The sequence below is a fragment of the Microcaecilia unicolor genome, chromosome 11, assembly GCF_901765095.1.
Source record: "Microcaecilia unicolor chromosome 11, aMicUni1.1, whole genome shotgun sequence".
In the NCBI taxonomy this organism is placed as follows: domain Eukaryota; kingdom Metazoa; phylum Chordata; class Amphibia; order Gymnophiona; family Siphonopidae; genus Microcaecilia; species Microcaecilia unicolor.
In genome coordinates this window covers 92,698,732-92,725,049 of record NC_044041.1, presented here as the reverse complement: position 1 = coordinate 92,725,049, position 26,318 = coordinate 92,698,732, and the positions used below count along the sequence as shown (strand labels likewise).

The 26,318-nt window shown below is 45.6% G+C and overlaps 1 protein-coding gene across 1 annotated transcript in view; it reads right to left on the bottom strand.

Moving 5' to 3' along the window:
* The window catches only part of IL12RB1 (interleukin 12 receptor subunit beta 1), a 91,592-nt gene that overhangs the window by 35,332 nt on the left and 29,942 nt on the right, over window positions 1-26,318 (bottom strand). Inside the window, exons 2-7 of the mRNA XM_030219926.1 lie at window positions 23,696-23,862; window positions 22,067-22,215; window positions 20,120-20,156; window positions 18,025-18,141; window positions 15,165-15,247; window positions 10,992-11,220 (exon numbers count right to left, since the gene is read on the bottom strand). Coding sequence (XP_030075786.1) covers window positions 10,992-11,220; window positions 15,165-15,247; window positions 18,025-18,141; window positions 20,120-20,156; window positions 22,067-22,215; window positions 23,696-23,862 — 782 coding nt within the window. The remainder of the gene's footprint in view (window positions 1-10,991; window positions 11,221-15,164; window positions 15,248-18,024; window positions 18,142-20,119; window positions 20,157-22,066; window positions 22,216-23,695; window positions 23,863-26,318) is intronic.

Sequence of the window (26,318 nt, the reverse complement as noted above, 5' to 3'; positions counted from 1 at the left end):
TTACATGTGTTGAAACACTAATATATCTATTCAATCTGTATATTAGTCTAGCAGCTGTGTTCTGTATGATTTGCAGTTTTTTCTGATATTGACACTTAACACCAAGAAGTAGAACATTACAGTAATCCAAGAGAGATAGGACTAACATTTGGACTAGTAGTGCGAAGACTTTTTGGTCAAAGAATGATCTAACTACATGTAGCTGCCTCATTTTAAATAGTGTTTTATTCCATAGCTGGTTACTATGGGAAGCGGAGGTGAGTAAAGAATCAAACAAGACCCCTAGTATTCTGGTTTCAGATTTGACTGTAAAGATTTGACCATTGGTCAAAGATATTGATGACTGGACCTCAACTCCCTGATTTTAGAACCACAGGACCTTGGTTTTTTGCGCATTCAATTTCAGTTTGTTGGTCAGGACCCAGGTGCTCACAGCAGTCATACCTTACAATGAATACAAGAACACATATCCTACAGCACAAGAGGTCAAGTAGAGCCGAAAACATTCTGACAACTGATATACAATAATGAATGGACAGTACAAACAGACTCCACATGCTACCTCATAGAATGGGAGAAGAGTTGCAAAGGCATACTAGATGAAATCACACCCTTACAAACAAGAACCCCACGCAAGCACAACTCGATACCATGGTTCAGCGATGAACTGAAAAAACTAAAAACGCATACCAGGAAACTCGAACGAGCTTGGAGGAAAACCAAAGATGAACATACACTTAACACTTGGAAACAAATACATAGGAAATACAAATACGCTATAAGACAGACAAAAAGATTATACTACAAAGCTAAAATAGGGACAGATTACAATGACACAAAGAAACTACACCAACTCGTGAACAAACTCCTAAACACCAGCTTGGTCACTACAACAAATACAGACATCCCATCTGCAGATAAACTTGCTAAGTATTTCAATGAAAAAATCATAAAACTACGCAGCACTCTACCTCAGGACAACACCGACATCGAAACCTTCCTTAATGAGTTGGACCCAAACACTGGAGAATACCCGGCTGATCGGACTTGGTTAAAATTCGCCCTCCTTACCATCAAAACAGTCGCCCAAGCGATTAACAGGTTCTCCAACACTCACTGCAAACTAGATACCTGCCCCAGCTACCTATTGAAATCTGCCCCTGGCCGATTCATATTAGACCTCACATCCCACCTAAATTACATGCTTCAACAGGGTCTCTTCCCCAAGGAAACCAGCAATATCCTACTCACCCCGATACCAAAAGATACCAAGGGAAAAAAAATGAAATCATCAACTACCGTCCAGTAGCATCGATCCCGCTAGTAGTTAAACTGATGGAAAGCATGGTAACCAAACAACTTACAGACTATATAAACAAATTCTCAATACTACACGAATCACAGTCAGGTTTCTGCCCCCTCCACAGCACTGAAACAGTACTACTCACCCTCCTATCCAAATTCAAACAGGAAATAGCAACAGGGAAAATAATCCTTCTCCTCCAATTCGACATGTCTAGTGCATTTGACATGGTAAACCACAATATACTACTAAGACTGCTAGATAAACTCGGGATTGGTGGAAACATACTTAGCTGGACTAAGGGCTTCCTAATCACAAGAACATATCAAGTAAAGTCAAACTCCAGCATATCATCACTGTGGAAAGCAAACTGTAGAGTACCACAAGGATCACCGCTATCACCGATCCTCTTCAACCTAATGATGACCCCACTAGCCAAGACCTTATCCAACCAAGGCCTCAACCCTTTCATATACGCAGACGATATCATAATATACATCCCTTACAAAACAAAACTGACAGAAATCACTAACGAGATCAATCTCAGCTTGAACATCATGGACTCATGGGCAAATGCATTTCAATTAAAACTCAATAAAGAAAAAACACATTGTCTCATCCTCTCATCCCAACATAGCGTGGACAACCCCACAAGAACTGACACACCAGATTACACCCTTCCTATCAATCCTCGGCGTAACAATGGACCGTAACCTAACACTGGAGAGCCAAGTGGCATCCACAACAAAGAAAATGTTTCACTCAATGTGGAAACTCAAACGCTTAAAACAATTCTTCCCGAGGGAAACATTTCGCACCCTGATACAATCAATGGTACTAAGAAACGTAGACTACTTCAATGGAATCTATGCGGGATGCAAAGAACAAACCTTAAAGAAACTTCAGACCGCACAAAACACAGCAGCTAGGCTTATATTTGGAAAAATGTGATTTGAAAGCGCAAAACCCCTCCGCGAAAAGCTACACTGGTTCCCAATCAAAGAATGCATTGCTTTCAGAATCTGCACCCATAGGAATGCATTACCAAAAACCTTGAAAACGTCGTATAACTACCTAAACTTCCAGAAATCACTAAAGTCTAACCTGTTCCAAAAGGCATGCCCTACCGACCCAACTTAAATGCCTGAACTCTGTTGCACAACAAAACTCAAGTGCGTAATGGACATTACTCAACTCTTCTGTTGTATGACTCCCTAATGTGACAGTGCTACATGAACTCTATCCTATCACAACATTACCTTGTATTTGTTCACCGGAGATTCAAAGCCTCTCTGGTACTATGTAAGCCACATTGAGCCTGCAAATAGGTGGGAAAATGTGGGATACAAATGTAATAAATAAATAAATACCATTCTCTACAGACTGAGTTTGATCTATGGTTGATGCTGTCACTGGTAAGAGAAGCAGGATATCATCAGCATAGGATAACAGTAGTTTATTAAGTCCCAGGTATATTGAGGCAAGGGATGACACAAAGAGATTAAACAGGATAGGTGAGAGAGGAGATCGCTGTGGGACCCCGCAGTTAGGAGACCAGAAGTTGGAAAGTTGGTTGTTTTGCTTGACAGAATAACTTCGATTTGAAAGGAATTCACTGAACCATTTGAACACAATCCTTGTTATTCCTATCTGATCCAGGCATTCAAGTAGCAATGTGTGGTCAACCGCGTCGAACAACACTGATATATTTCGAATTGGAGAAGAATTACTTGGTCGCCTTTGCATAGATGTTGTTTGACATATGTAGTTAGAACTAGCAGCAATGTTTCCGCACTATGTGATGATCTGAAGCCAAATTGTGACCAGTGTAAAATAGAAAATTTTTCCAGATATAAAGAAAGATGTTTACAAATATGTTTCTAATATTTTAGTAAAAAGGGGTATGCTTGTCACTGGATGGTAGTTTGCAGGCAATGTTATGTCTAGTCAAGATCCCTTCAGTGGTGGTGTAAGAACAATTTTGCTCATGTCAGGAGGAAGAGAGACAGTTTTTAACAGCTCATTGAGATTATCGAGTAGCCAGTTTACTGTTTCAATAGGGATGGATTTGAGTAGGTGTTTTGTGCATTGATCCAGGGAGCATTTCAACAGCACCGATCTTACATCCTCAGTGGTTGAAAAGATTCACAGTTTTGGTCAGTTTTGAATTCTTCTTGGTTGTAGGATCTCCGGCGATTAAGGTTGAGCTACGGGTTGGACTATTTTCCTCTGTTGGTGTAGCTTTAGGTAGTTCAGACCTAATTTGGAGGATCTTATTGGCGAAATGATCAGCTAGGTCTTGTGCAGTGGGACATGTTTTCTGTGAATGTTCATCCTTATTAGTGGAAGCTAGTGTTTTAACTGAGGAGAAGAGTTTATTGTCATGATCATCTTGACCTATTAGGCTGCTATAGTATTGGCATTTTGAGTCAGCTACCTTCTTTTTGTAGCATCAGAAGACTGACTTCCATTTGGATTTATCAGTAGTATCATTGTTCTTTCTCCATTGCTTTTCAAGGCGTAGACATTTCTTTTTTAGGATGGATAGTTCCTCTGTAAACCATGGCGAATTTCTAGACGTCTCGACCTTTTTAGTGGTAAATGGAGCAATTTTGTCTAGTATGGCTTTCACCTTAGTTTCCCAGCGGGATTTGATCAAACCATGTGTAGGAGATGTGGTAGTGAGGGAATCTGTTAGCTCAGACCAGAAAAATGGCCTCATTGATTTTACCTCTGGTGCAGATTACTACTACTACTACTATTTAGCATTTCTATAGCGCTACAAGGCATACGCAGCGCTGTACAAACATAGAAGAAAGACAGTCCCTGCTCAAAGAGCTTACAATCTAATAGACAAAAAATAAATAAAGTAAGCAAATCAAATCAATTAATGTGAACGGGAAGGAAGAGAGGAGGGTAGGTGGAGGCGAGTGGTTACAAGTGGTTACGAGTCAAAAGCAATGTTAAAGAGGTGGGCTTTCAGTCTAGATTTAAAGGTGGCCAAGGATGGGGCAAGACGTAGGGGCTCAGGAAGTTTATTCCAGGCGTAGGGTGCGGCGAGACAGAAGGCGCGAAGTCTGGAGTTGGCAGTAGTGGAGAAGGGAACAGATAAGAAGGATTTATCCATGGAGCGGAGTGCATGGGAAGGGGTGTAGGGAAGGACGAGTGTGGAGAGATACTGGGGAGCAGCAGAGTGAGTACATTTATAGGTTAGAAGAAGTTTGAACAGGATGCGAAAACGGATAGGGAGCCAGTGAAGGGTCTTGAGGAGAGGGGTAGTATGAGTAAAGCGACCCTGGCGGAAGATGAGACGGGCAGCAGAGTTTTGAACCGACTGGAGAGGGGAGAGGTGACTAAGTGGGAGGCCAGCAAGAAGCAGATTGCAGTAGTCTAAACGAGAGGTGACAAGGGTGTGGATGAGGGTTTTGGTAGAGTGCTCGGAAAGAAAGGGGCGGATTTTACGGATGTTGTAAAGAAAGAAACGACAGGTCTTGGCAGTCTGCTGGATATGAGCAGAGAAGGAGAGAGAAGAGTCAAAGATGACCCCAAGGTTTCGAGCTGAGGAGACAGGGAGAATGAGAGAGCCATCAACAGAAATAGAAAACGGGGGGAGCGGGGAGGTGGGTTTGGGGGGGAAAATGAGAAGCTCAGTTTTGGTCATATTTAATTTCAGGTGGCATTGAGACATCCAGACAGCAATGTCAGACAAGCACGCTGAAACTTTGGTTTGGATGCAAGGTGAGATATCAGGGGTAGAAAGGTAGATTTGGGAGTCATCAGCATAGAGATGGTAGGAAAAGCCATGGGATGAGATTAATGAGCCAAGGGAAGAAGTGTAGATAGAAAAGAGGAGGGGACCAAGAACAGAACCCTGAGGTACGCCGACAGGCAGAGGGATAGAAGTAGAAGAGGATCCACCAGAGTGAACACTAAAGGTGCGGAGGGAGAGGTAGGAAGAGAACCAGGAAAGGACAGAGCCCTGGAATCCAAGTGAGAACAGGGTATCGAGAAGTATGCTGTGATCGACAGTGTCAAAAGCAGCGGAAAGATCAAGAAGAATGAGGATGGAATATTGACCTCTGGATTTAGCCAGTAATAGGTCATTGGAGACTTTAGTAAGCGCAGTTTCGGTTGAGTGGAGAGGGCGAAAACCAGATTGTAGTGGGTCAAGAATAGCATGTGAGGAGAGAAAATCAAGGCAGCGGCGGTGAACAGCACGCTCAAGTAATTTGGAAAGAAAAGGAAGGAGGGAGATGGGTCGGTAATTAGAGGGACAAGTAGGGTCGAGTGAAGGCTTCTTAAGGAGAGGTGTGACCACAGCATGTTTAAAGGCAGCAGGGACAGTCGCAGTGGAAAGTGAGAGGTTGAGAATGTGACAGATAAAAGGAATAAGAGTAGGAGAGATGGCATTAAGAAGGTGGGTGGGAATGGGATCAGAGGAACAGGTGGTACATTTTGAAGAAGAAAGGAGAAGTGTAGTTTCCTCAATAGTAACTTCAGGAAAGGAGGAAAGGGAATGAGGGGAAGGAGAGAGAGGGGAACGGACTAGTGGAGGGAGAGCTGGTGAGGTAGAGAAAGCAAGGTTTATCTTTTGAACCTTGTTGTGAAAGAATTCAGCAAGGGTCTGAGGAGATAATGAAGGGGGGGTTGGGGGAGGGGGCACCTTGAGGAGAGAGTTCAATGTGGTGAAGAGAAGTCGAGGATTAGAGCCAAGAGAGTTGGTCAGTTGGATATAATAATCCTGTTTGGCATGTAAAAGAGCAGATTGGAAGGAGGTCAGCATGAACTTAAAGTGTAAGAAATCAGCAAGGGCCCGAGATTTCCGCCAGAGGCGTTCGGCGGAGCGGATACAGGAACGTAGGTAGCAGATATTAGAAGTCAGCCAGGGTTGGGGTTTTGTACGCCTTACAGGGCGGGTCATCAAAGGTGCAAGAGTGTCTAAGGCAGAGGATAGAGTATTGTTGTAAGAAGAAACAGCCTCGTTGACAGACGTGGATGGTGCCACAGTAGAGAGGAGGTTTGAAACATGGGAGGATAGAGATGAAGGGTCAATATCGTGAAGATTCCTAGATAAATTAGATAGGATAGGACGGGACTGGGAGGGAGGAGATTTAAGTGTGAAAGTTATAAGATGGTGATCAGAAGAGGGATGATCAGAGGCAAGGAAACTAGAAGGTGAACAGTTGGAGGAGAAGATGAGATCAAGACAGTGACCATTTTGATGAGTGGGGGAGGTGGAGCATAGTTGGAGATTAAAGGACGACGTTAAAGCGAGTAACTTGGAAATATAAGAGTTGGAAGGATCATTAGCAGGAATATTAAAGTCACCAAGGATGAGAGAGGGGGAGGAAGGATCATGGAAGAAGGCAAGCCAGGCGTCAAAGTCACTGAGAAAGGGTGAAAGGGACTTATCAGGGGGACGATAAATGACCGCTATTCGAAGAGGCAGAGGAGAGAAAAGGCGGATAGAGTGGACTTCAAAGGAGGAAAAACAGTGAGATTGAGGTGGAAGAAGGGGTTGAAATCTGGAGGAGGGAGAGAGAAGTAGTCCAACACCGCCCCCACGGCCAGCAGGGCGAGGAGTATGTGAAAATAGATAACCGCCATGGCACAGGGCTGCGACTGAAGCAGAGTCATCAGGGCAGAGCCAGGTTTCTGTTATGGCGAGCAGATGGAGGTGATGCGAGATAAAGAGGTCCTGGATATAGAGGAGTTTGTTACAGATAGAGCGGGCATTCCATAGGGCGCAACAGAAGGGCAGAGAAGAGGAGGGGAGTAGAGGAATAGAGATGAGGTTAGAGAGGTCACGGTGAGATCTGTAGAGTTTGGATAATAGTTGGTGAGGAGGGCCAGGATTGGGATTGATGTCACCAGCTGAGAGTAAGAGAAGGAGTAAAAGAGAGCGGAGGAGAGTAGGAGAGGTGTGGCCACGAAGGCGTCGAAGGCGAGAGGTATTTAGGTGGAATGGGGAAGACAAAATGGAGGGAAGAAAGAGACGGAGATTAAAAGCCAAGAGGGAGGAAGAGGGTAGGAGAGAAGGTGAGGTGATGAAGTCAATGGATGGGAAGTGAGTTCCTGTAGCGGAGAGAGGTAGGGGGTGAGGGAAAAGATTAGGAAGGGACAGAGCTAGGATGAGAATGTGAAAAGGGGCCATAAATGACTGAGGTACTTTAGCAACTGGAAAAAGATTAGATACAAAGAGAAAAATGCCCCGCGCGCCGTTAGGCGCGCGGCACCTAGAGCGGAGGCCCTGAGTGGATCGGGGTGGACCTGGGTGTCACCCCGGAGAAGGCTGTAAGGATATGCAGATGAGCTGCAAGTCCTCTACAGCACCTGAAAGGCAGCCGGTGGTAGAGGTGGGCACCTCTCAGCTGAGGAAAGGCTGATGCATTTGGATGACTTGTGTCTTGTTAAGCTTGACATACAGACGTCAATGGTGAAATCTAGTTGGAAGTGGTCAGACCATGGTACTGGCTTCCATTTGAATGAACTAATCAAGCTATTAGGATAGGAAGTCATGAAGTCTAACATATGGGCTTTTTCATGAGTTCTGCCCTCATAGAAAGTAGTTAGTTCGCAGTCCTTCAGGAACGATTTGAAGTTGTGGACATTAGTGTCTGCATCAATTTCCAAATGTAGGTTTAAGTCTCTCAGGAAAATAATCCTTGAAAATTGTGACATAGCAGAGGAAGTAATCTCTTCAAGTAGAGGTTCTTCCTTGATTTGCTTCTTTTGAATCATGACAGAATTTGCACAGCATGTATTCCAGTTCAGGGAAAACCCCAGAACTAACTAAAGACATGTGGAAAAAAAAACTCTTAGATAAGAGCAAGTACACCTCCTTTTTTACCCTGTCTTGGAGAATGAAGAATATTATAACCGGGTGGGTAGATGTGGGGCAGTATTGGACTATCAACTTCTGTGAGTCATGTTTCTGAGATAAACAGAAAGCCCAGAACTGAAGATTCTAGCAGATCCCTGAGTAAGAGAGCCTTGTTCCACACAGACCTGGCATTGATATAAATGGCGGGGGACAGGAGTGAGTTGAGACTTGTGTTCCAAAGGGGAGAATTGTTTGAATAACTGCAAAAGGTAGCAAGGTTTCTTAGGCCATCAAATGTTAGCCATTTGGTTCTGGTCTGTAAACATAATAGTGTTCTGATGGTATGTATTGGCATTGTCTAGCATATATCTGACATTACAATTAGGGTGTTTCTTAGTACAGGGTTTTCTAGACGGGTTATAGATTATGGGGATAGGATTAGGCACTAAGTTATCTGGTAGGTTGCCGCCCGACGTGCTCAAAAGGGCTAGGCAAATCCATGTGAGCCACTTCATGGTGATAGCATTTGGAACTAGTTTAAGTCAGTTGTGTTTAGTGCTCTTAATCAGAACTAAAAATGCATTGTTAAAGAGTTCAGAATGGGGTCCTCCTTGAAGGTAGATGCTATCAATGGTGAGGAGAGGTCATGGTGTCTCAGGTACTCATAAGGTGGGGAGGTGGGGATGTGCCGATGTGTCAAGCTTCAAAATGATGCTATTACTTGCTATAATTAGGTAGGGTTCCTCATTTAATCTGCCATTCTTCCACAGTCAGTTGTGCAGCAGTCGGGGGAGTTTAGATCGGGTGAGAGGCCACATTGTAGCTCTCCTGTTATAGAGTTGTTAATTTCCTTTGTTTGCTGTTTGAAGTATGGTTATAAGTACAGGGCTGAGCAGGACAGGTATTTGTCCTTGGGTTCCTCTATCAGGCTGCCATTCTTCCATAGTCAGTTGTGCAGTTTTGAATGGAGAGTTTAGGGCGGGCAACAGGCCACAGTGTAGCTCTCATGGTTACAAATCCAGATAATTCTCTTATTCAAGTTGCAGGATTGGAATCATAGGAGCCAACTTTTCAGAATGATTGGGGGTGCTAAGCCCAGTGGAAATAACCCTTCCATGGCCACATACAAGAAATGTTCTCAATATTGGGGGTGCTCAAGCACCCACAGCACCCACAGAGTCAGCTCCTATGATTGGAATTACTTTCCGTCAGATGTTAACTTTTAAATCCACAGTCTGTACATTTGCAGCCTTGATTTTCTGCAGCAGAGTCAATGGAGTTACAAGTCTTCAGCTGAATCCGGACATTAGAAGGGCATTCTGGGGGCAGAGTTGGAGAGCAGTTATGTGGGTACCAGCAATATTCAGTGTTGGTGCCCACATAGCTAAACAAACAGGACAGCACAAAAGGCAGTCTTATATTTGCCCACTTATCTATGCGAGTCCTGACATGAATATCAGCCAGCACCTGGGGAAAGAGGGGGCAAGGGGAGAAATGCTGGATGGAGAGAGAAAGGCCAAGGGGAGAAATGCTAGATGGGAAGAGAGGAGGAAGGGGAGATATGCTGGATGGGGAGAGAGGATGATGGGGAAAGAGGAGGATGGGGAGATATACTGGATGGAGAGGGAGGGGACAAGAGGAGAAATACTGAATGGGGAGAGAGGGGACAAGGGGAGAAATACTGACTGGGGAGAGAGGGGACAAAGGGAGAAATACTGGATGGAGAGAGAGGGGACAAGAGGAAAAATACTGGCTGGGGAGAGAGGGGACAAGGGGAGGAATACTGTCTGGGGAGAGAGGGGACAAGGGGAGAAATGCTGGATGGGAAGAGAGGAGGAAGGGAAGAAATGCTGGATGGGGAGAGAGAAGGATGGGGAGATATACTGGATGGGGAGGGAGGGGACAAGGGGAGAAATACTGAATGGGGAAAGAGGGGACAAGGGGAGAAATATTGGATGAGGAAAGAGGGGACAAGGGGAGAAATACTGGATGGGGAGAGAGAGGGCAAGGGGAGAAATACTGGATGGGGAGAGAGAGGGAAAGGGGAGAAATACTGGATGAGGAGAGAGGGGAAAAAGGGAGAAATGCTGATGGGGAGAAGGGTAAGGAGAGATGCTGGATGGAGAGAGAGGGCAAGGGGAGAAATGCTAGAAGATTGGATAGTAAGAAAGAACTAAATGCGGATAAAGGCAGAAAATAAAATCAAAGAAAGTTGAAAGGAAAAGGAGAGAAAAATGACAAACAGGAAATCCTGGCAATAGAGTTAAGAGAAGACGAGGAAAGTAGAAACCAGAGACTGGGACCAACACAAATGAAAAGAAGTACGTGGCCAGACAACAAAGTTAGAAAAAAGAATTGTATTTTTATCTTAAGATAAAGTAGTATGGTAGCTGTGCTAATTTTTTTGTTTGTTTTATTTGTAGTTGTTAATTTGTAATGTAGTGAATGGAATATTTGAAATTTATATCTGATATTTTTATAGCAAGAGGAAAATATTATTGTTTTTCTGGTGTTATCCTGCATGCCACAGTCTGCTTTTTGGGGGGGTTCAGCTGATTTTTTGTTTACATATTTTATTAGTTTATGGTCAGTCTTAAGGGTTCTTTTGTTGGGCTTAAGGGACTTGTGTACATTTTTCAATGATACCTTTTTATATGCTACATGGCTGGTAAAATGGGTGTGGCTACTGTGGCGGTGTGGCAACTGTTGGGGTAGAACCATAGATAGTGACCCCACCCTTTAGGTTGGCACTGTATGAGTACCGGCACCTTTTTTCCTACAAAAAAAGCGCTGTGTATAAAGTACATTTTTTATAATAAAAATGCAAGTATATTTTCCAATTAAATAGATGACAAAGACCATCACCTGTATGTAGACGTGGGGCAATCATATAAGATCGGACAGGAGCCTGACCAACTATGTTGGTAGCTTTTATGGAAAGGTTGTACACAGCTCCTGAGATTAAAACACTCCCACTCCTCTTGTTTGTACGATTCATGTGAACTTCCAGTTCTCTCTGGGATCCCTCGCACAAGCATGACAGCATCCTGACCTTCAGGATGTATTTTACTTGGCCCTGGTCAGCAGCAGCTTTCTGGAACAGGAGAAAGAAAGGAAATGGGACTTGATATACCACCTTTCTGTGGTTACAATCAAAGTGGTTTACGTACAGGTACTTATTTTATACCTGGGGCAATAGGGGGTTAAGAGACTTGCCCAGGGTCACAAGGAGCTGCAATGGGAATCAAACCCAATTCCCCAGAATCAAAGTCTACTACACTAACCACTAGGCTACGTCTCCACTCCAGGGAGGCTGGGTCATCAGTAGATGGAGCTCAGCCAGCTTAGGGAGTGATACCTGGTGGCTGGATTTAGAGCCCATGATACAGAGCCCTGGTGCAATACCATTGCTGCAAAGACCAGACTAGTAATAGTGGGTGTATTAAAATAGGGGGAAATCCCCAGATAGCTGCAAATGAAGACATGGATAACATTAGTTTTCACTAAAGATACCTGCCAAATATTACATTTTCAAACAAGCAGTTTTGATAGTCATTAATAGCAGAGCCCTGCTCTTTACATTCAGCCATGCAATCAACATATAATTTGAAACATCTAACTAACCAGTTTCAAATCAAACATATATATATATATGTATATGAGGAAGTTATCAATGTGAGCTACTGTTAAGAAGGGTTATTTTACTGTTAACCTCAGTTATTAGTAACTAGGTCTCATTGCATAAAATGAAACCTGTGCTAAAATAACACGGGTTAATGGTAAAATAACATGTCTTAATGGTAGCTCATGTTGATAACTACACTCCTAAGCAGGGCTGCCAAGAGGGGGGGCAGGATTCCCCCGGCCCGGCCTCCTAGGGGGGCCCAGCACCAGGGTCTGTCTGTCTCTGCTCCGGGTGAGTGCATTAACACGATAACCCGGGACCCGGCACACAGGAGCAGCAAGAATGACAGACCGAGGGAGGAGAAGAGAAGACGCTGGAAGGTAAGGGGATGGGGGCCACTCAAGTAGGAGCAGGGGCAGCAGCGACCCGAATGGGAGGGGGCCAGGCAGGAGTGGCGGCGGCAGGATGGAGATGGTGGCGGCGGCAGCCCTGCTCCAGGCCTTGCTCTGTACCTCGGTGGCCTGCCCCTAAGTATTTTTTAAAAAGCCGATAACATAGCCTTTTGTAAAATATCTATAAGGCTACCAAACTAGAAAACTTTACATTTTGGATTTTAGAGGTTGTTTCAAGTACCAAAGAGGCAAGTACAATTACCCTTGTAGTCATTTCTAAGAATCCCAGGTCCAACCAAGCAGTTAATTGACACTAATATCTGCCTCAATGCAGGTGTGATTGCCAACATCTAGATTTTGTAAAGTACAGCATGAGTGTACAGCCATTGCAAAGTCAAATATATATGCAATGCTTTTCAGATCTGCCCAAACCACACCATGTCCTCTTCAGAGCTGTGAATTTAGGGAGGAATTCTATAAATAGTGCTTAAATTTAGACGCCAAAAAAACTGGACACTAAACCAGTGTTCTATAACGGCAGAGTTGGGCACCACATCTGTTATAGAATGCTAGCGTAAATCTGCAGTTCATGCCAAAGTTTATTTACATCCACTTACGCCACGTCTATGGCTGGCGTAAATGCTGGTACCTAAAATCAGCAGTTGGGTGTGTAAATGCAACCACTCTATAAAGTGCGCACTAGAATAGCTGTAATGCTCATGACCCGCCCATGCTCCTCCCATGGGAACGCCCCCCCCCATGGGAACGCCCCCTTTGCAGTCAAATACTAGAACACTTAGGCAACACGTTACAGAACAGCAACAAAGTGCACCATGGCACCTAGGGCCCGATATTCAGCACTACTTAACCAGCCAGGAACCAGCTAAGTGCAAATATTCAACACAATGTAGCTGGTTATCTCCGCTGAATATTAGCGCTTAAGGGGCGATTCTACACTGGAAAATCCGCACGGAAATCATTTTCACCTAAGCGTATTCTATATGATTTAGGTGCGGTATATAACGCGCATTCATTTCCACCAATGAAAATGTGGCGTTGGTTCATATTCTATAAAAGTGAACATAAATTTGGGAACGCCCACGAAACATCCATTTCCCTACCCATTACCACGTCCCTTTGGAACTGCGTGCTTTAGAATTTAGGCACAGTCCATTACAGAATATGCTTAGCGAGTTATGTGCACAAATTCTAATTATTGCCAATTAGTGCTCATTATTACTTGTTAAGTGCTGTTAACAACACTGATTGGCTTGTTAAGCCAATTAAGTTATGCGCGTTGTTATGGAATACACCTGGTTTTTGGCGCAGATCTGTAGGCGCACTATATAGACTCCGGGGGTTAGTGTCTAGCCTCTAACCAACTGCGTCACTTGACTTTTCAGCGCTAAATTGGCTAAGTTGAGTGATTAAGATAGGCCGCAGGACGTCAGAAACAGAAAGAAGCCTTCATGGGAAGAAGAGAACCTCGGCTGGCGGGGATTGGGGTCCCCTGCCTGCAAAGGTAGCCCACAGCGACGGCAGCGGTGGGGGCAGGTTTGGCGGCGGGAGGAGGGGGTCGAGAGGGTCGTCGGCGGGAGGGGGGGTCGAGGGGGTCGTCGGCAGGGGGGTCCAGGGCCAAATCTACGGGGGCCCAGGCCCCTGTGGCCCCACATAGCTTCGCTACTGGCGGAGACAAAGCTGGACAAGGGGCAAACACCCCTGCTACTTACTTACTGAGGCAGTAGTAGTTTTCTTGGTACAGAGCAAGCTCTGAGTCTGGCTCTGGACAATGATGGCTTGGGCAGCTGCCTCCTCTGCTCTCTCTGTTGTTGCCCAAGGCCCCAAGATGAGGAAACAAAGATCACCAGATGTGCTTGTGAGTTTTTTTGCTCCCACAGTCCTTAGCTGTGTGTGCACTCTCAGCATGACCCTCTCTTTAATCCTCACTCAGCATCTTCTCTCCTCTCCTGCCACTGTGCACATACTCATGTGTGCTGCCGGTCACGGGACCTGGGTTCCCATGTTAACCGCATTAACTCTTCTTTTTGCCACCCCATGTGTCCCCTCCCACGGCAGAAACAGGAAGTACATCGCACAGGAGGAGGCAGGATAGACAGGAAGAAAGAAGGACCTGTGGCAGCAGAAAAGACTTAACACGTTAACGCACTAGGTCCAGGCTGGCACACACAACCAGGAGGAGAAGTCCCAAGACTAATGAAGCCTTCTTCTGCCTGCCTGCCACCGGAAGCTTTGCCGATGTGGCGGTGGTAACGGCAGTGGCGGCGGCAGTGGTGGCGGCACTGGGTCCCCCTGGGGATTCTTGCCCCCCCCCACCCCCTCTCAACGGCCCTGGCCAGGACCCATTTTTGGCCGGTTAAATCACTTTGAATATCAACACCTTAGTAGCTAATTATCACTGCTTAAAAGTATAAATGATACATCTAAGGGACACCACCCCCAACCCTGCCCCCTTTTGGACAGATTATTTTGTCTGTATACATCCAAACTCAGCGGCGTAGCGAGGGTGGGGCATTGGGGGCAGTCCACCCCGGGTGCACGCTGCAGGAGGGGTGGAGGGAGCAGCTGTGCAGTTGTTGGCTCTGCCGGTTCCCTGTTCCCTCTTCTGTTACTTCCTGTTCCGGGGCAGAGAGAGCAAGGAACCAGCAGAGCCAACAGCCGCGTGGCTGCTCCCAGCACCCCAGCAGGTAAGAAAAATGCACCCGGGGGGGTGGCTTGGAGGTGATGTGCCGGAGGGGGGAGGGATGACGCTGCACCCAGGGAGGTGTCATGCTGCACCTTGGGGGGGGGGGGGGGGACGTCACAGTAGCCCCAGGTGGCAGCCAACCAAGGAACACCATTGTCCAAAGTTATCCATTCAAGTGACCCAATTATTCAAGAAACCATATATGCAGTTTGCCTATCTGTTACCTGAACTAGTGCTTTTGCAAATAATCTGGCCCCTCCCTCCCCCTCTCCCTCTCCCAACACATGCACTGTTTCCCTACAGTATTCCTGTCCTACCTCCCAGTGAAAGCTCAAGTTTCTTTGTCCATCCTTGGAGAATTCTCCCACTGAGTAACAGAGCTCTGGGCTCTCCTGGAGCTCTGAAATGGAAATATTACAAGTTCTCAACAGAGAAAGAATGCATTTAGTCTTAACTGAGAGAAACATTTGATTTTTAAAAGGAGGATTTTTTTCTGTAGACTTGGAAGCATGGTCAGTCTTCCCCAAGCATGTGACTGCTTGATAGGAGGATCCTAATTCGTTAGGACTGTATGTTTATTTTTATGCAGGTAAACATGCATTTATCCAAATAACGCTTTTGAATATTACATTCTGTTTTATTTATGGATATTTACAGTATAGCCTGTCCTTGCAAGATCTTACTCAAAACAGGATTCAACAAATTATCAAACAACAAAATGCAACAACAACCAAATATCCTTTAAATATATTTTGTTATTTCCAATTTATATTTATATTTTACCAAAAATCAGTTAAGTGCCAAACTAATATATATACATGGTGAGGCAAAAAAAAAAAATAGTAACCCCTAGAGTTCTTTGCTGTTTTCTCAGCAACTGCTTGGAATTTCAAAGTGAACTTTCACAGCTTTATTTCTTGTTTAAGTGCCAAGTAGAACATGGCGGTTACAGACTTCTTAGCATGACCACCCAGCGACTTTCGCACATTCAAAAATGTTTATTCCAGCTTACTGTTAATGACATCATAGTGACGTAGACTTTGTAAACAATAATTTGAGTTTGAATAATTTGTATTTGATAATTTACAGATACTTTCTTTTTAAAGCATTTCGGATCAGAATGGCAATCATGGGCAAGGTGTCAGTTGCGGACAAAATGAGAATCCAGACACTGAGTGAACAAGGTTTCGGAGCAAAGGCGATGGTGGCTGTGTATCATCTCAAGGACTGGAAACTCAGCACTGTGAAGAAAATTTGATGGCATGACTGCCAAATTCTGACACATGGAGGGGCATAATCAAAAGGGGCGCCCAAGTTTTCCTGAGGACGTCCTCGCAGGACGTCCCAGCAAAGGGACGGGGAAACCCATATTATCGAAACAAGATGAGCGTCCATCTTTCATTTCGATAATATGGTCGGGGACGCCCATATCGAGAAATTTAGGTCGACCCTAGAGATGGTCTTCCCCGATTTTAGGCCATAATGGAAACCGAGGACGCCCATCTCAGAAACGACCAAATCCAAGCCATTTGGTCATGGGAGGATCCAGCATTCGTAGTGCACTGGTCCCCCTGACATGCCAGGACACCAACCGGGCACCCTAGGGGGCACTGCAGTGGACTTCAGAAAAAGGTCCCAGGTGCATAGCTCCCTTACCTTGGGTGCTGAGCCCCCCAACCCCCCTCCAAAACCCACTACCCACAACTGTACAACACTACCATAGCCCTAAGGGGTGAAGGGGGGCACCTACATGTGGGTACAGTGGGTTTCTGGTGGGTTTTGATGGGCTCACATTTACCACCACAAGTGTAACAGGTAGGGGGGAAGATGGGCCTGGGTCCGCCTGCCTGAGGTGCACTGCACCCACTAAAACTGCTCCAGGGACCTGCATACTGCTGTCAGGAAGCTGGGTATGACATTTGAGCCTGGCAAAAATATTTTTAAAGTTTTTTAGGGTGAGAGGGGGTTAGTGACCACTGGGGGGGTAAGGGGAGGTCATCCCCGATTCCCTCCTGTGGTCATCTGGTCAGTTCGGGCACCTTTTTGAGGCTTGGTCGCAAGAAAAAATGGACCAAGTAAAGTCACCCAAGTGCTCATCAGGGACGCCCTTCTTTTTTCCATTATCAGTCGAGGACGCCCATGTGATAGGCACGCCCCAGTCCCACCTTCGCTACGCTTCTGACACGCCCCCGTGAACTTTGGTCATCCCCACGACAGAAAGCAGTTGAGGACGCCCAAAATCGGCTTTCGATTATGCCAATTTGGGCGGCCCTAAGAGAAGGACGATTTGTGTCGAAAGATGGGCACCCTTCTCTTTTGAAAATAAGCCTGATAGTTAAATATATCATTTACATGACATTATTTTATTGTGTTTTAGCTCAAACATTTTTAAAGTGCAAAAATTGTTGGTAGTAATGCTAAAATGTCAGTAACATCAACATAGCTTAAGATAATTAAATGTTGTTTAATAGTAATACTTAAGTATGATGACTAAGTACCTAAAATTTCTCGCTAAATTGTAGGGGGTTACTTTTTTGCCTCACCCTATATATGTGTAAAACTCTTATAAAAAAATAATAAAACAAATAAAAAAATAACATATCAACAAAATTTAATCTCCTAGCCTAGGTCAACCTGAAAAGGCTGATGCATTTCTAGTTCTGCCTCATTGCACATAGAGACTTGTAGTTCTGAGGTCCCTAAGGGGTCCTTTTACTAAAGCTGTGGGGGAAAGGGCCCAGTGCTGGCAGCGGGGGCTATTTTTTCTGTATGCCAGAGCCCCTTTTACCGCATGCTCTAAGAGAATTTTTACTGCATGGTCATTCGGTGGGAAGCCTGGAAATGGCGTATGCTCGGGATGGGGCTACCGCCGGCAGCCGCATTGGGCCAGTGGTAGTCCTGAAAAAGCAAGCAGTAAGCCCGCGTTGGGCTTACAGCTCAGCAGCTCTGTAAAAGGGCCCCTAAAAAAAGTAAAAATTACATCTCTGCAGAATGGGGCAAACCCCGGATTGGATCAACTTCTTTGTGTTGACAGAGAGGGGGTGGCTTTCTGGTCTGTGCTTTTGGATCTTTCTAGATGAAAGCACACTTTGGGTGTGAGGTTGTTGGGCATCTAATGGTACCTACTGTTCTCAGAGAAAGACTAGCTGAAACCAGCCAATTTAAAGATGCTCTTACCAACAGGAACAAAGATGGTGTCACTCCACTCACTCCAGTGACTTCTGCTGTCATGGCTTTTGTGCCGCAGTTGAATTTCATAAGCTGTGTTCTCGGCCAGGGATAGGGTGCACCTCTCTAAGGGAAATGCAGGAGACACAGATTCCTTCAGCCTGGGTATTGGCCATGCACCTTGCCCTCAGCAGCTGAGCACTGTGGTCTGCCACAGTGGCATAGCCACAGGTGGGCCCAGCTGAGCACAGGCCCACCCAGTTTGAACTAAAGCCCACCCAGCAGTGGCACAGCTGTAATGTGGCTGACAGGGATTCCCAAGCCCAGCCAGCTGAAGACTCCTGGCATTTGTCCCTCCCTCCAGACGATCGGGGGTCTCTTAACTGAACTCCCCCAACTCTCCCGGTACCTTTTAAATCCTTCAGTCAGAAGTGCCAGTGTAACAAAATGATTGGGGAATGCCAGACACAATACAAATAACCCCTCCTTGGATACAATGAAAGAGCTTCATCAATACTGGGGGTGCTCAGCACCCACTGGATCCACAGAGCTGGCTCCTATGCCTTCAGTTCTTCACCGGCAGTCAGCAGTGACTTACACCCCCTGCTCGCACTGGCCCTGAGCCTTCTCTCTGGCACAACTTCCTGTTCGCGGAACCAGAAAGTTGAGTCAGAGGAAAGGCTCAGGGCCACCACGAACAGCAGGTATGAGTTGCTGCTCACTGCTGTTGAAGAGCTAAAGGGCTTAAAAGGTACTGGGAGAGTGGAGTTAAGAGACTCTCCATTGCCTGAGGGGTAAGGGAGGGAGGGATGCTTGGGGGGAGGGGAGGGAGAAATGCTGGATGGGGGTGGGGTTCTCGTGCCCACCCACTTTGGACTGAAACCCATCCAAAATTGGGTGTCTGACTCAGGGCTGCCGAGAGGGGGGGGTAGGGGAGACAAAATTCCCCTGGCCCAATGTCGCAGTCCCCTCCACCCGCCCCCCCTCCGTCCACCCCCGGGCTGGGCCCCCCTGAATTCAAATCATAGCGCCTCACCTCGTCCTCGCTCCATGTGAAAGAAGCGCAGCAGCGGCAGTCTGCAGATCGCCTCCCTTCGGGCCTTCCCTCCCTCTGTCCCGCCCTCATCACCGGAACTTCCTCAAGGGCAGGACACAGGGAGGGAAGGCCCAAAGGGAGGCGATCTGCAGACTGCCGCTGCTGCGCTTCTTTCACACAGAGCAAGGTCGAGGTGAGGCGCTGTGATTTGAATTCAGGGGGGCCCGGCCCGGTGGTGGACGGAGGGAGGCGGGTGGAGGGGGGCGGCGACGATGATGACCTCAGGGGGGGGGGGCGGCGGCGGCGGCAGTGGCGGGGCCCAGCCTTGCCCCGGACCCGGCCCAGTCTCTCAGCGACCCTGGTCTGACTACGCCCTTGGTCTGCCAGACTGCTTTGTAGTGGTGCTGTCTACTTTGACAACCCATTCAAGAACTGCCCATGTGAACACCCACCTGCAAAGAACGCACGATTAAAGATATGCGCATAATTACATTATTCTTATTTACATACACTTGCTGCCAAACGTTAGGCAGCTCCTTATAGAATTCTCTTCTTAATGTCATACAGGATAAAGGGGTTGTGATATTTTATTTTATTTATACATTCGTTACATTTGTATCCCACATTTTCCCACCTATTTGTAGGCTCAATGTGGCTTACATAGTACTGGAGAGGCGTTTGCAGACTCCGGTGAGAACAAATACAAAGTGATTTTAATGGTAAGATAAAGTTCATGTGGCATGGCCGCATTGGGGAAACGTACATCTGAAAAGTTTAGTTTTGTCCATTACGTACTTTAGTTTTGTTGTGTTGCAGGGATCAGGCATTTACGTTGGATCGGTGGGGTATGCCTTTTTGAACAGGCTAGTTTTTAGTGATTTCCGGAAGTTTAGGTGGTCGTACGTCGTTTTCAAGGCGTTTGGTAGTGCATTCCACAATTGTGTGCTTATGTAGGAAAAGCTGGATGCAAAAGTTGATTTGTATTTAAGTCCTTTGCAGCTTGTGTAGTGCAGATTTACATATGATCGTTTTATTAACAGAACTGTTTTGTGACACAAAAGTCCTTACCAGAATCATCAGCATCTTTTTGTAAATTACAGTCTCCCTAAAAAAAATCAATAAATAAAAGTTATAACGTGGACTTATTTTGATTTATATATATTTTCTAATCTAGCTATTTCCTTTTGTGCCTCTGCTGGACTTTCACACAACTTACTCTAGGGTTTTGCCTCCATTTTTTAAGGTCCTACATCATCTCCCATCAAACCCAGACACTGATCGGAAGCCCCAGGCTGCAGCTTCCTCCAGAAACTGGTACACATGCACCTAATTTCAGCCACCAGGTGGCGCTCTCACCTAGTGATTGACATTATCTTCACATGCTGTACTTGAATGGAATACTAAACCTTAGTAGGCAGTGGTTTTCAAACTTATTTTGGTTATATGTCAGGGCCGGCTTAACCTATGGACCAGGTGAGGCTCTGGCCCAGGGCGCCAAATGTCTGAGCTTGTGATGTCACAGGCCCTATAGGTTAAGCTGGCCCAGCGCTTACCTGACGGCGTTGCATGTGCAGAGAAAAAAAAAGAAGAGCTGGCAACCCCCTTCCTCTTTCTGTCTCAGGCCACCTTCCCCCATCTACCTTTTTAAAGGCAGTTTTCCCTTCCCAAACACAGAGAGTGTTTTACCTAATGCTACCCGCATCAGCCCCAGCATGTTCTTTCTGCCACGCCCCGGCACATCCTTTGGCATAACTTCCTGCTTCCATAGGGCACAGCAGAGGGAAGATGCAAGGGCTGATGCAGGTAGCATTAGGTGAAATGCTGTTGGTATTCAGGAGGGGGAAACTGCCTTTAAAGGTAGGCCGGGGGGGAGAATGGCCTAAGGAGTGACATGCCAATGGAGGGCACTAAACCAAAAGTTGGCTCAGGGTGCCACAGTTCCTTGAATCGGCCTTGTTATATGTTATGAAATTCGGTGGAATTACCAGCTTTCTTTCCCTGCTGCTCTCTCAGGGAACCTTTGTGTTCCGTGAAACACTGGTTGAAAATACTGAACAATTGAGAACGATGTAAGTCATCCAAATATTACTATTAATATTTCTCTCTCCCTTTATAGATAGACACAGGGGCAGTGGAACATCCTTTTTTGTTGGAAGGGCCAAACAAACCAATCTCTATCCCCAGCCCTCAAACTCTCTTGTTACCGATATTGAGTTGGGAAAATATTGGTATGGATAGATGGCTAGATGAACACAGGAGAGAGATACTTTAGGACACTGGGAAGCTGCTTTTCAGCAGACAGCAGCAGCTGGGCCAGCCTTTGTTGAATCACGGCACACCCAGGATAAAAGTCAGCCTGTGGAATCAGCGCATTCCTTCAGAGCAAGGCTGTTATGAATAGTGAGAAATCAGGAGACACTACTGGAGATTATGGACCTCATTATTATCATTTTTATTATTAATTTGTCATTTATATCCCACATTATCCTGAAAATAGGCTCGAGTTCAATGTGGCTTACTTACACAGACCTGCCAAGTCTCCCACATTCAGCTGCAGACTCCCGCTTTGGCGGGTCATCTCTCTCACACTCCCACCAAAATGGGAAAATCTCCCACTGAAACACACTGTACTCCAGGGGATCCAGTGTACTCCAGGGGATCTCTTGATGAGCAGCAGCGGCCGTGGCAAAACAAGAAAAGCAAGCACGGGGCTGCAGCAGCCTTTAAGCATGTGCTGTCGGCTCTACTGTCCTCTGCCCCCACTGATGTCAACTTCCCATTCTGGGGGCAGAGGATCACCATTGCAGTGCTAGCCTTTGGCCAGTGAGTCACCTCACCAATAAGCCATGGCTGTGACGGCTTCCCCTCTGAAGCTGTGAACACTGCCTTTGCAGAAGCTCTGGCCCAGCCCAGGGAGAAGAAACTAGGTCCAAGAATTGAACCCAGGTGCTCCACATGGCACCCTTGCCACAGATCTCCCAAGCAGGCTCTTGACTCTTTCATTTTAATTCTTACCGTTGTCCAGTTGAAGTGCATTCTTCTTTTGTAGCGAGCTTCTTTCAGTAAAGGTTGATTTTCTAGCTCAGGTCTCTTCCACTTCAGTCGGAGTGTCCCATTAAACCTGGAAAACCTGACTTCCTCGGAAGGCAGAGGATCATATTTGACTAGAATGACAGGTCATGGATTACTGAGCTGGAGTACGAGTGCACAGGCTTGGAAGAAATATGGCAGGAGCGGTTTTATCATGTGCTGATGTGCCAGCACTGATCTGAACAAAATGCGCTACTGTGGGTTTGATATTCAAAGTGATTTAACCATCCAGGAGAGGTTCCTAGTGGGTTAAATCACTTGTACGGGGCTATCCTCTGATATTCAGCAACATGTAACCAGTTAGTGCTGCTGAAAGTCAGCACTAATAATCACTAGAGCCTTAGCCCCACCTATTTTTGGGGCGGTCCAGAGGCGGAGTCGGCACTTATACAATTAAGTGCCAATATTCAGAACTTAACCACCTAAGTTAAGTAGACAAATCGCATAAAGCTCAGTCCTATCTTTGTTCGGTTTCAATTAGCCGTTTACATGCTGACTATCACATTTAACCGCATAAGAGATAGCCGGCAGCAGCCACAAAAATGCTTATCACCTCTGGCTGAGCTTTTATCCCTGTACTTCTATTCCCTGCAGACTTCAAAAAGCGCAGAGCAAGAAAGAGTAGGCATTGCACCTGTAACATAAAAAGATGTGGATTTACTGAGGATTTGCCTCTTTTCTTTTTAATATTGTCTGCATCTTGCCAGTGTTTCCTACTGCTGGACCATTTCCTCCCCCTGCATGGGGCTGGTAGATCTTGAACCAGCAACCTTAGTATTTCTGCTTTGGTTGCCAGTTCAAGTCCCACCTTTGAAGCCTGGTAGATTCTTCTAAGATAGGACAGGGGCATAGCCACCGATGGGCTAAGTGCGCTTTGTAATGTGCAGTGCCCTCTACTTATACCTCAGGCCCACCCAGCAGCCGGTGCACCACTCATGAAACTGGCAGACACCCCCAAATTCACCAGCTGAAGACATCCAGAATTGTGTCCAACGCCCCTAGCTATAAAAGCGAGGCAGTAAGTGGCAGCATTTTCAGTCATCAATTCAGACACTGGAATTCTTCAGCTGATAGTGCGTGGGCAAGCTCGCCAGCTAAGGGTTTTTAAATTTGGTAGGGGAGTGGAAGGAAGGACGGAGGGTGCAAAGAGGAAATGGATGCCCATCCATGTTACCCCATGAGGTGTTGAGACCACACAGAAAGCAGCCCATGGCAGTGCAAAGCAATTGACTAGCAAGGATGGTTGATGATTCTCAACCTATTGTCCAATAGAATGAACCTGGTCAAAACAGCAAGACAGGTTCAGGAAAGAAGACAAGAGATGGGGGAACAGATGGAAAACAAGGGGCAAGTAAAAAGGGTGGTTAACCTTTAGGAGTGAGGTGTACAAAAATGCTTCCATGCTCTGTCCCTCACCCCCACCCCAACAACTCTATCACTGAACTTTCAAAAGAATAAGTCTTCAACCCTGAAACCAAGCCGAAATCCTGAGCTAGGCTTGAGAAAAGCATCTCCTTGCAGGAAACACATGGGCAAGCAGGAAATAGCACTTACTGGAATAACGTGGTGTCAGGGTAATATTCCTGGAACTGTAGCGATGACCTTGCAGAAAAGATTCTACCCAGGCAGTGTAGATACTGTTTATATGGAAATCTTGACGGTCGATGGTCTGTTGAGTTGAGTTCCCCACATCTATCCTATCGCAGTTAGATTTCTCAGGACTCCAAAAACAAAGTCAGTTGCAGTTAAAGGAGTTGTAACATCAAAGTGGAGTATTAATGAACATCAATACTTAAAACATCAATACTGTTACTTATAGATTGATATCATTCATGACTATATCTACTTTCCCATGTGTAGATGTTGGGCTTCTCGTCCTTGATAATTTTATCCTCTTATACTACTAGGCCAGACATTACAATAGGCTCATATGGTGGAGAAAACAGAAGGGAGATTTGTAATTTGAGGATTTCAGTGCTGCACTATATGCCTTTATTTTTTCTTTTTATATAGAAATATCTTTATTGTCATTATAATTAAAAATAAAGGCATATAGCGTAGCACTAAAATCCTCAATACAGCATTGTAAATAACAAAGCAAGCTTTGGAGCACTGACATAAACATTTTGAATATAAACCTCCCCCACCTCTTCACAGACCCCTCAAAAACTCCCTAGCTCCCCTTACATTCCCCCCCCCCCGACCCACCCACGATCCCCTCCTAATAGAGAGAATGCAAAACCTAGGAGGCTTAATAAAACCTTCTAATTTTACTATTGTTTTCAATAGCAATGTTAATTGTTTTGTTCTGGCCTATATGGTGGCTATTAGGGGGGGAATGGCTTCAACAGAAAATAAAAAATACTTTTTGGGTGCACGTAGTGGACGCATACCAAAAATGAAATTACTGTAAGGGCCACGCGGTAGCTGTGCGGTAACTCCATTTTGGCGTGCGTTGGGTGCACATAGACGCTTACGAGGCTTAGTAGAAAGGATCCAAAAACTGGCTAGTTGACAACCCAAAGTAGCATACGATTTGAACCCTGGCTTCCCTGGTTCTCAGCTTACTGTGCTTACCATTAGGCCACTCCTCCAGTCTAAGGCTAGGGCCATAGCATAAATGAGTCACATGGTGAGCCCAAGGAGTTAGAAAGAAGTGGGGGGGGGGGGGCAGCAAGGGGCTTCAGAGCTCTAGGAAGCTAAGTGGCTGCTAAGGGCTGAGCCTTCAGTTTCTCACTAAAAAGGTGAAGTGCCAACTTCCTCTATCAGAGGAGAGACAGGACTAGTTTCTGGAGGGAATCAATCAGCAGCTTCAAGTGGGCTGAAAGGAGTTTGTCCCAAGTCTGTGGATTCAAGTATTCTGGAGATAAAGGACCCCAACTAAGTATTTGGTAATTAATTTTGTGAGAGAAGAGGATTCAGGAGTTTCTGGGACAGAGCTTCAGGGAGAAGGAGGCCCAAGAGAAGACCCAGCTTACTTGAGATTCTTGAGAAGTGATTTTAGGTACATTTCTTTTATTTCTTTAATTTTGTAAACAATTTATATAACACCCTACTACAAAAACAATCCAAGGAGATTTGTAACACATTATTCACAAATCTCTCCTATCTGTGCCTTTCTCCTCTACTGCTAATTCTAGACTCAAGTCCAAACTCAAAACCCACCTCGTTACCACTGCTTTTGACTCCTAACTCACTTGCCCTGTCCTTTATCCTCACCTCTGTATTCCCTTACCCTTAATTGTTTGTCTGTTTACCTGTCTTATATAGATTGTAAGCTCTTTGAGCAGGGACTGTCTTTTGTGTATGGTGTACTGCGCTGCGTATGCCTTGTAGCGCTATAGAAATGATAAATAGATAGATTCACAATCCAGATTAATAATAATATATGCAACAATAAAAGAAACATGAAAAACAAAACATTACCCCCCTCCCCTCTTTTCTAAAACCACACTAGCAGCTGCTGCTCAGTATTGCCAACACAGCCCATTCACTTTAAATGGACTGTGTCGGCATTACCGCACCGGCAGCTGCTAGTGCAGCTTTGTAACAGGGGTGGTAAATAAACTGAAATAAAATGTATTCTTTCTACTCCAAGCCTTCATAATCAATTCATCTACCACCACTGGGAGCTAAAAACATCTTTACCAATTTCCTGAATTTCGGTAAATTAGTCTCTTGTCACTATGAGTATCGGATTGTGAAAGCTTATAGACTGTCTCCTGTTGTTAATTTTATTTAAGTAAACTTTATTTTTTTACTGATTTGGAATAAAATTCAGTGTGTAAAGTATTTTTGTGGAGAGACTGAGGGGTCCTTTTACCAAGCTGCGATAAAATGACCCCTGCAGTGGCATCGGTGCGTGGATTTTCCGTGCACAGAGGCCTCCTTTTATCACAGCGGGTAAGAGGAGGGTTTTTTTTTTAAAGAAGGAAATGGCCATGTGGTAAATTAAGCACTTGCTGCGCAGCCATTTCCTGGGGGAGCCCTTACCAGCACTAAAAAGATTTAAATAATTTCATAGCACCAGAAATGACATGCAGCACACATTGGAACTGCTGCCAGGCTCCTGTGGTAGCCCAGCTGTAGGGTCAATTTGCCATGTGCCATTGCCGCAGTAGCCCTACAGTGGCTTTGTGAAAAGACCCCTGAGTGAGTAATCCCTTCAAGCTGTCCC